Raw genomic sequence first — 10,901 nt, 5'->3', positions numbered from 1 at the left:
TTATTTTGCAATAACATAGTCAGTAACGTATTCTCCTTCATTATTTCGTAACAAATTAGCCAATAACGTATTCTATTTCATTATTTTAAAACAACATAGTCAATAACGTATTCTCCTTCATTATTTTGCAACAACATAGTCAATAGCGTATTCTTCTTCATTATTTTGCAACAAATTAGTCAATAATATATTTTCTTATTCTTATTATAAGCCAAGTAAATGTACAAGTAATTATACCATTGTTTAAAACCATCGTAAAAATAATCAAAGCATATTTTTACGACGTCTGTATTTATATACATTTTGGAAGCAAGAATGTTTTTATATTGTCATGATCGTAGAACGACGCCGCATGCGATTCACTTTAACTGTACGTGGGAGCGTTTTAATTTTTTTTGGCACAACTTTCTTTCAAAAATATTTTGACATTTGAGTTAGTCATATATATATTTTCAAATCTGGAATAATCAAGCCTTTATAAAACGTTTTTAAAAACAAATATTTAAAAAAAGTCAGTATCGCCCCTTTCACACATCTGTCATTATTTTACGATTATGACGATATGTTTGTAAAATATTACTTTTGCATTTCTTTTGCCCAATATGAATGAATTTTTATTTGAATTTTTTCTTCTTTTATTTCTTCTTTTTTAATTTTTGCACCACAACAGGCCAGGAGGACCCAATTACAGTGGTGAATTACATCGCAGAACACCCAGGCTTGAGAAAAATCACAATTATTTTTTTTGTGTTCTCACCGCGAATCGAACCCGGAACCTTCCGTGTAATTCAAGCATCTTGACCACTACACCACGGAGGCCGCCGGTTTTAGTTTAGCTTACTCATATCATTCACGTATCCGCATCTTGTGGTGCATAAAGTAAGTACTGCATTACATATTCTAATAAAAATGTATTATGATCATGTTTACATGAAATAAATATGACAGTCTTACACTTCGAGTGACTATGAAATGCAATGCACAAACACATTTAAAAATAAATATTTTATTTCTACCTTGTCTAGAATCAAACACGAGAACTTTCATACGATATACAAATGCGACAAGCTACTTAATTTTTATCACGAAATACCTGTAAAAATGAATACTCGTAATTTTTTATTTAAAATACCAAAAATTAAAATCATATAATACGGTAAAACTGCGTTTATCCGAATTCCAGTCATCCCGATTACCAAATATTCAGGTAGTTATCAGGAAATATAAAATAAAGATATTTTAATAAAAAATAAATGCTCGTAAACAAGTTTCTTTGTCAAAGCAATTGACTGACATGTTTAAGAAAGTCTTCAATGTGATTCCAATTCGCTGTATTATTTCAAAAGCCATAAAAAGATAATCTTAGCTTTCTTCGATTTCTGCATAGCTGGATAACGTCTGGCCCTCATTAATCCGGAAAATTGGGGTTTCACTGTTGTTTAAATATATATCATTGATAAAATCAACACAATACCTGCACTCGGACAAGTCGCTAGTCACTGTACAAAAAGATATTAATCTATCGTCGATTATTATTTTCCTCATACGCTTCCACACTGTACTTTTAGTTTGGGCTCTTATCTCGACGGATCACCCCATTGTTCCGGCGTATGGAGGTAAACATTTCATTGAAAACATACATAAATAGTGTAGTAATTTGTATACCTACATTGTTAACAAAAAATCTAATAGATAACATATAATGTGCTTGACGGCTTATATATTTATGACAAGGTAATGGTTGAATGGAAAGCGCTTAATTGAATTCGAAGATAATAGAACGGAGCCTTCAAGATTTGCTTTTCCCACAGCCTTTGTCGAGAGCCCTGAGAAACATGTGCATACTGCCGATAGCTCTGGTACTGGGGATGTTCCTAGCAGCCTCCGCACAAGCTCCTCCCAAAGCTGCCGCTGATGACGGAGATTTTAATAACGTTAACAACGACGGGTCTTTTGATTTTGGGTAAGTGATAATAGTGATAAATCCAATCTGATAAATTATAAAGCTTTAAAAATGAATTTGATCCCGCTATTTTCGATGTGCAGAGACAAACAATTTTTTTCCCGTCGGGGGTGAAAGTATACTAGTTTTGGGATGGTATGAAATAACATTTACTTAGTCGATGTGTTTAAGTTCGCTGGTAAAAAATAATTTTGAAGTTCATTATAATTACGGAGTATATCGAGAAAATCATAAGACAATTAAAAAGTAATCAAATTACCAAATTCTAAAATAAAACTAAAACTATGGGTTACCCGAGTTGTGATTAACTACATTGAAAAACGAGAAAAGTTACATAAACGAGTAAAAAATAACCTTACAAAACTATGATAAACAGTATATACATTTTTGTACAAACTTTTTTTGACCAAAGTTCTACTGAGGCCGATGCGTTGTTCACCTCGGGCACGTGAAAAAATCGGTAGAAACCATTGGACGTTTCGACAAGACTCGGCACTATCCCATAAAGCCCGTGAAACCCAACGTTTTTTGGTCCATTCTAAAAGTCAAAGTATCAGATAAAAAATATGAGACGGTCGACGCCTTAAAGATTGCTCTTCGCCGAGAGTGGAACAAAACACCATCAGCCCACATTCGTGCAGCGTGTGAAGCTTTCTTGGACATACTCGGTGCTTTTATCCGTGCTAATGGTGGTTACATCGAACAATACAATTTGCACTATACTGAAGTTTTTAAATTAAAAAAATCAAAATTGACAAATTTACAAAATTTTTGATTGGTAAAATTTCAAGTGCCAACCCCTGTATATATTTTTTTTAAAAAGGTTCTTTGTCAAAAAAACTTGTAAAACATTCCTCGGTATGGGATTTCCCAGTGAGGAATACATTGTAACCAAATCATGTATGGTTTTTATCAATGAAATACTTAATAAATAAAATGTAAAAATCTTAAAGAAACATGAAACGAAAACGATTGACTGAACAAGTTTGAAAGTGACCGGTTGCATCCCTTCCGTGACACCAGTCTAAAAAATGTCTCAATAGCGATGAAACCGGTAAATTTATAGATTTAAATCTAAAACTTTTATGTCTATAACAATAACAGCTATTTAGAAAACATTTAGTATTTCTTTCACATTTCAAGAAAATTGTTGAAGACTTTTCCTTATTGAGATTATATTATTAAATGCCAGTTTTTTTCTGTTGCTAAAAATAGCGTACCTGCCTATTTCCTTTGTCATTATATTTTTGTATATCTTACATGCTCATATTATATAGTCTAAAAATAATATAACACTGAAACAAGCGTGACATAATTAAAAAATAAAATGTAGAGTTACGATTCACAATCTTTTACAAATAACTTTCAAGGCGAGAAAAAAAACAGAAAAATTAATCGATGACTGAATGGATTGATCTAAGAATGTATATACGAGTAGGTCGATGGCTGAATGATTCAAATTTAGATATTAGTATTTACTATAAACGTATTATAATCACTATAATAGTGATAAAGCTATTTTTCTATCCATTTATATTAAAAGGTCTTTTTTAATATAAGATATTTGTGTATTTTCATTATAATAAGGAAGTTCAGTAGTTTTTATTTGCTAAAAGCCTATTTAACAATGTCAAAAATTAATTTAAAAAAAACCTATTTCCTATTATCAGCGCTACTATTTTTTAAAGCTTTGTATTTCGGAAATAACTCCGCGTGTGACGTCTCAAGTTCTCTTCAACTTCTTCTCAGCCAGTTCGGCCGATTGATCCGTTGACGTACCGTAAACCGGAAATCTTTCACAACTCTCCTATCATTGGTTGATTCATATGAACTAGTGACGTCGTTCAAAGAAGTTAGTTTATATTGAAATACATTTTTTTCATGGATTTTCAAAAAACTATACCGTACAATTTAATGCTCTAATTTTTACCGCGCTTAAGACATTATTTTATATGTCTTATTTCCGGTAGGGCTGAACTTCCTCATTATTTGATATTGTTGTTTCGAATAAAGTGCGATTACATTAACTATAATATTATATTTATATATTTTTTTAATGTAAAACATTTCCGCTCAACACAGCTTTTTTTTTACTTACAGACCTACTCAACCTAATTAAAATGCATTTTTGTATTGAAATAAATAAATAAATACGTGTAATATTAACAGGTACAATAACAAAGATCGCGGCGCATCCTACCACCTTGCTCAGGGTGACAGAGCTGGTGTGGTAAGGGGAAGGTTCGGTTCCAGGGACCCTACAGATGCCGTCATCAAGGAAACTATTTACACCGCTGGACCACGAGGGTAAATTATTTTCCATTGGAAAATTTTAGTACCTACTTAAACAAGTACTTAAAAATGATTCTTTTGTAACATGTAACATTGTCAAATGCGCAATATAAGCGCCAGATTATACTTAACTATTTTTGAGATAACATTTTTTGCCCGACGTAAGAGAAAGAGAATTACGCATTCTATTAAATTTATCAATATTTTCCTTTTTATAAACAACACCAGTATATACATTAATTGAAAAAAAAAAGTTTTTATGATTTACCAGAATATTTCAAATTTAGAGCCATTTCAACTAGTCATAAAGAACAGTACTAGAAAATTCGTGGTAGAGTGGGGTTTGAATTTTGATCTCTGTTTTGCGGCTTTGTGATATTATTTACTGCCGAACCACAAGCCGATTCAAAAATTTAAACTAAAAAATAATTACAATATTTGAGTTTGTCCAAATGTTCGTAGACAAAAGACTGGATTTCACCCCCTCGGGGGTCATTAAGATTAACAAATTACAACAGGGAGGGAGAATACCTGAAATAAGGGAATACGGAAATCAAGGCATTTACAGGGCTTATGACCTGTCATAAGCTGGTCTAAGTGGCCACTTTACACACTGTGTAACATTCACCATTTTGCCTATGTTTGAAAGGAATGGAAGAATTGAAGAAATATGGATGTTCCCTGTTGTAATTTGTTCAAAAATAATTGAAAAGATGCAACTGAGATACACAACACACATAATAAATATTATATGACTTGATCAACAAAATGGCATCACTGTTAGGTTTATTATGTAAAACAAAAATTTGAGTTTCAAAAAAGGTCTTAAGAATATGCAAAATTTTCATCATGTATCAAGCGATCAAAATAACTTGATCAGATGTCAACACAAAACAAACCGAGACATTTTTACTGCCTGAGCGTACAAACAAGTTTCATTGAAGATTTTCTGTGTAATTTCCATGAGACATTTTTTATGATTTGAAAAAATGCTTAGTTGCGTTTACTTGAATTTATATAAAATCTAGTTTTATATCGCTTTCGATGATCTTTTTTTCAATGATTCCGCTGTTGTAATGATTAATTTAATCAGATTCCGCGCACGAGGCCCACATATCCATCGCAAGATGGACTTAGATCAGAGACCTAGAGGACCAATAGGAAACAAGGACGATCCTTACTTTGATCCTAATGAGGATCCGAGCTACTCTTTCGGATTCAAGACGTCGACTTACGAAAAACAAGAAGATGCCAACAGAAGAGGTGATGTGACAGGTAAGAAGAATCTTCTCCATGAGATAAATCAGCGATTTACTGAATTTGCTGTGCGGTATATTTAGTTACGTAAGCATTTTAATACTTAAACCTGAAATACGTATATTGGAATTGTATGCAGCGCAGATATGGAAGTACTTACAAAATAACTACTTCAATTTTATTGACGAGTTTATCTATAGTTGACCCTCAGGGCTTGTCCATAGTAACAGGCCTAACGCGATGGCGAGTGCTTAAGCGACCGAGGAGGCGAGTTATCTCAATCACGGGGGGTTCCGGGTTCGATTTCCGATGAATTTTCTCAAGCCTGAATGTTCTGTGCTATCTATCACTCACCACTATAATCGGGCTTTTGGTCTGGTGTGATTTTTTTTCCGATGCACACTCTTATAAAGTGACTGGGTAGTAAATAATGTGTATACCTATCGAAGTATAATATTTGTATATTTTATTTACCTTTAAAAAAATCATAAATACTTCATTTCTATAATTATTTTAACAAACTTTTCATAAAAGACTTTCACTGATTAGTTTAAATGTTTCTTGTTTACAATGCCTGAAAGTATTTTTTCATGATATGTTGTTTTCAGGAAGATACTCCTTTGTAGATGATATTGGAGAACGGCACAATGTAGAATATATAGCTGGTAAAGATACTGGATTCCACGTTAAAACAGCCTTCCCAGATTCTAACCCTGGATCTATTGGACCTCTTTTTTATAATGGGCCTCTAGTCAGGGGAGAAAAAAAACAGAGAGGGCACACATCTGTACAGAGAGGCTTGGATGGATCTTATAGGTATAAGACATGTATAATTTGTTAATATAATTTGTGATATCGAATCTCAATAGTCATAGAGGCGGTCTCCATGGTGTAATGGCTAAGGTACTAAACTTGATTCACGCACGAAAAGTTCCGGGTTCGATTCCCAGAGAAAATACTAAAAAATAATGGAATTTTTTCAAGTCTGGGAATTCCGTGCTGTAGTTCACCACTATAATTGGGCCTTCTGGCCTGTTGTGGAAATAAAAATGCAAAAACTGTAAAGAAAATAAAAGGTGACTCGTCGGCTTTAAACGATTTTTGGTTATTAATAATTATTTTAACGCCCATGAGCTCCTTGTCTGAACATACATTCAAACATAAAAACAAAAATTATTTCTTTGTGGTTTTTTTTTAGATTCATTTCTGCGGGACCAGACCAGAGAAGAACCGAAAGTAGTGATGCGAGTGGTAACGTAAGAGGATCTTACAGTTTTCTAGACGACAAAGGAGTCCAGAGGTGTGACGAACATTATAGTGCATGCATACTCGTATATAGTATTTTAACTCAAATTAATGTCAAACAATTAAAACATTATCGATAATTTCCTTTCAGAACCGTAAATTATATAGCTGGACCAGGAATTGGATATAGGGTTATTAAGAATAGTAAGGATCCATTTATACCGTCATTTTTCCCAGTATTACCAGATTATAGAGATCCAGCATTTAACAAACCATTTCCTCCAACGGATGCCTTCGTGCCAAGTAACAATTTTCCAAGCGACAGGGATGACGACATATTTGGAAGGCCAGAGGGGTCAGCTGCTTCGGGACATGTAAAACCCCCAAAAAATAATAAAAAACCAGTTCCCCCGCCCACCGGGGGGGACGAAGATGGGAACGATATATTTGATAACAATAATACACCAACGCTTGGCTCGGGAAGTCAAGAGAGACCAGGATTCGGATCCGATTCTAAAAAGCCGGGTTCTAAACCTATTGCCAGTTCCGGTCCCGGAGATACTGGATTCGGGGGTCAGAGTGGAGAAAGGCCCAGTGGTGCCGGCGTTAATGGGGCCCCCGACGACGACGAGGATGATTTTTTCGGAAAACCAAATAAAATTCCTAATAGTAATAGTAAACCGAACGGTGGAAGTTCTGAAAAAGAAAAACCAGATTTTCCCGGAAACGATAAAAACAAACCGAATTCGGAAGAAGATGAAGACATTTTTGGCGTGAATAAACCAAACAGACCAAATAATGGTTTTAGACCAGGAAATAGGCCAGATAGTCGTCCAGGAAGCGTAGGGAACCCAAATCGACCGGGAGGAAGCTCGGAGTCCAGTGGGAGTGTTGAGGGACCTAATGGCGGCGGTTCGAGGCCCGGCGTGAGACCGGGAGGGCGGCCGGCGGGAAGACCCGGCACAAAACCCGGAGGTAGGCCAGCGGGGAGGCCCGGCGGGAGGCCGGGGGGGCGGCCGGGTGGAAGGCCGGTCGGGAGGCCGGGAGGAAGACCCGGAGAAGATAGGCCCTTTAATAGACCAAACAATAGGCCAAGTAACCGCCCTGATAGCGGAGGAAATAATGAAAATGAAAACAGACCCGGTCTAGGGTTTGGTGTTGATGACGACGATATATTTGGAGTATCCAAACCTAGACCTCCCGGTTCTAGTGATACATCTGGAAGTGGATTTAAACCAGTAAATAAGCCTAATGGTAAGCCTGGTAGACCAGGCATTATTTCAAGACCAAGCAAGGACAAAGATAACAAAAGACCTTCAGACAGTAGCGAATTTAAACCAGAGAGCGGCGTTCCGTTTACTAACGTAGAAGATGATGAAGATATATTTGGTGCGAGTCAAACTGGAGGAAATTTACCCAACTATCCCAATAAGCCGGGAAAAGAAGAAGGTAATATTTATTTCCTATATTTTAGTACTACTTTTTTTTGGAAAAAGAAATATTTGCGTTTTTATGACTTACTCAAATACATATTTTGCGGGGCCATTTTGAATGATTTGTAAATAACTCACTATTAGAAAATATGAATCAAGGTGGGGTAGAGTGGGATTCGAACCATGGATCTGTGATCCATGAGTTTGAGACACTAACCACAGGACCACAACCCGATTTATTAATATCACAATGAAGTACCTATGCGTATAGCATTAAAACACAAAAATATAGATAAAAAATATTTTTCAGTGTAAAACTCAGCCTCGTTCTGTAGTATTTAGCATGTCGAATTACCACGCATAAGGTTTCAGGGCTGGTATTCCGAACGCGTTTACAGCGCGCTATAATGCGTATTTAGTACGTAAAAACGCGCTATACCGCGCTATAATTTCGTTTGGAATACCAGCGCTGGTATGGTACACGAAATACGACTAATGACCTGTCCACTTTACACACGAAACGTTCACCATTCTGCCTATGACACGGCAAGATAAAATATATTTTCACTGTTTTGGATGAAAAAAGCGCACCCACACAAAATTTCATCGCGCAGCACCGCTAATGTGCAGCGACGCTGGTGTGGTTTGACCTTTAAAAAGACGCCTCCGTGGTGTATGGGTAAGATGCTTGACTGTTTGGAAGATTTCGGGCTCGATTCCGAAAATTGAGTGTGATTCTTAAGCCTAGGAGCTCTGTGTTATAATTTAAAACTGTACTTGGGCCTCCTGGCCTGTTGTGAAAAAAATACACTCTTCCAGATTAATACGACGTATAACTTATATATTTATGTACTTACGCGTTTTTACTAATTTAATTTGATTTGAACGATTTAAATACAATTTACAGCTAGAGAAACCACTTTGAAAATAATTTTTAGACTCAATAATTCAATTGATATGGCTTGTCGGTGGAGATCTTCATCATGATCATAATTTTTATAGCTTCCTTCTATACCCTGTTCCACCTGCTACATGTAGCAGTCCGTAAGTTTAATCCGAAATTGAAATTTTAGGGCACAAACCAGGTTCTTCCAGTGAATCAGAGTTCTCATCAAGACCAGAAAACGAATATGGGCAAGAAAGTGGTCCAGACGGACCTAACAGACCCGATATAGTGGACAATACAGGCCCTAGTGCTGTAGAGTCTCCTTCAACAGGACCGGCAAAACCTGTTGGACCACCGCCTTCCGGAGGTTATTTGGAAGGAAATCATAACAAAGGAGATAAGAATGACGGGATTTACTCTCAACCGGGAGGAGATACGGAAATCACCTTCGGGGGATCAGGTGACAAAAATTTAGGTGGAACTATTTTTACCAATTTAGGTGAAGAATCTATTCACTTCCCGCCAGGAAAGTCGGTGAGAGCTCACGTACAATCTATCGACATCATTCCGTATGGAACAAAGGTACCGTCTCCGGGGGAGGCCATAGATGAAGAACTCAAAAAACACGGTAGTCGGTAGCTAGCGATGAACCGAGTATTATAATCTAGTATAAGTAGTCACTATTCTTGCACCTTATTCGATCAAAACATTTACAATACTATCCAGCATTCTGACCTTTTCATGGTAATTTATTATCCTATTTATTGTTCTGTGAACTGATATATTATGTGCAAATTATAATAAGTAAACTATGTTCTCAATGAAATCTATATCTAACCCAAAGTGATCTGTTATCTGATTATTACATTTGGATTAAAAGTGGTTCATACAAAATGTAATATTATGCAATGTGGGAGATATTAATATTTGACAGAACAAAATAAAAGTATTATTATGTGATATAATATTATGATAAATTGTTTTATGGTTTTTTTTACTCTCCCCCCACCGTTCATTTTTGTATAATTTCTGTTTTTCAGAGCATCAGAATGACATTTTCTGTGTTGGTATCTCCTGCGTTTGAAAAAAAATAGTTATACAATATGCATACCGTACTTCCGAAGACGGTAGATAAAACTGGGAGCTTTTAAAGGTTTTTGGATGGTCCTAGTTCCCACAATAACAATAAAAATAATAATAAGAGACTCTCCAATAGTAAATATCTATAGTGTGTGAAAAAATCACTGCTTTAGTGCTATAATCCAGAGAGAAAATACGGGAATACGTTTGTGTGAAGAAAAGTCAGACCGCCTTTTCTCTTAACTACTGAAACTACTAGGAATCGATATGTTATAACAAATCGATATAATATATTTGTTGAAGTATATTATTAGAAGCGGAAGAAAACTTGAGACGTCACATGCGGAGTAATTTCAGAAACACAAAACTTTAAAAATCTAAGCGCTGATAATACGACACACAAAATTTTTGGCTTTGTCTAACAGCCTTTTTAACAAATACAAAAGAAAACGCGATAATTCCTCATTAAGATTATTTTTATATGTGTAGGGGAGCACGGGGTACAGTGGATAACTTTTTAAAACCTCCGTAGTTCTAAAATTTATTTGTTGAATTCTGGTCTCCTTGCTAAAATTGAAAGAAGCATTCATAGTATTCAAAGTAATGGTTTCGGTTTGATATCATATAATTTATAGCTTATTTAATTATATGCTATAGTTTTAGTTTTGGTTAAAAGTAATCGATTCACTGTGACCCAGAAGTGAGCCACAGTGGATCAACCTTGAGGTTATAGTGGATCAGACTG

At 35.5% G+C, this 10,901-nt stretch overlaps 1 protein-coding gene across 1 annotated transcript; it reads left to right on the top strand.

The window, feature by feature from the left end:
* The first annotated feature begins 1,558 nt into the window (after positions 1 to 1,558).
* Positions 1,559 to 10,007, top strand: LOC148278898 (uncharacterized). Its single transcript, XM_088230714.1, has 8 exons — positions 1,559 to 1,616; positions 1,812 to 1,963; positions 4,133 to 4,270; positions 5,349 to 5,530; positions 6,121 to 6,328; positions 6,711 to 6,812; positions 6,909 to 8,206; positions 9,264 to 10,007. Exons 1-8 carry the CDS (start codon positions 1,611 to 1,613, stop codon positions 9,713 to 9,715), a joined length of 2,538 nt encoding a protein of 845 aa, XP_088086840.1. The 5' UTR covers positions 1,559 to 1,610; the 3' UTR covers positions 9,716 to 10,007.
* Positions 10,008 to 10,901: the final 894 nt, after the last annotated feature.

The sequence above is a fragment of the Micrasema longulum genome, unplaced genomic scaffold (genome assembly GCF_059751315.1).
Source record: "Micrasema longulum isolate JH-2025_06_02 unplaced genomic scaffold, ASM5975131v1 h1tg000811l, whole genome shotgun sequence".
NCBI classification, from domain to species: Eukaryota; Metazoa; Arthropoda; class Insecta; order Trichoptera; family Brachycentridae; genus Micrasema; species Micrasema longulum.
Note: the sequence above shows the minus strand (reverse complement) of the source record. Positions and strands in the feature narration are given on the sequence as shown.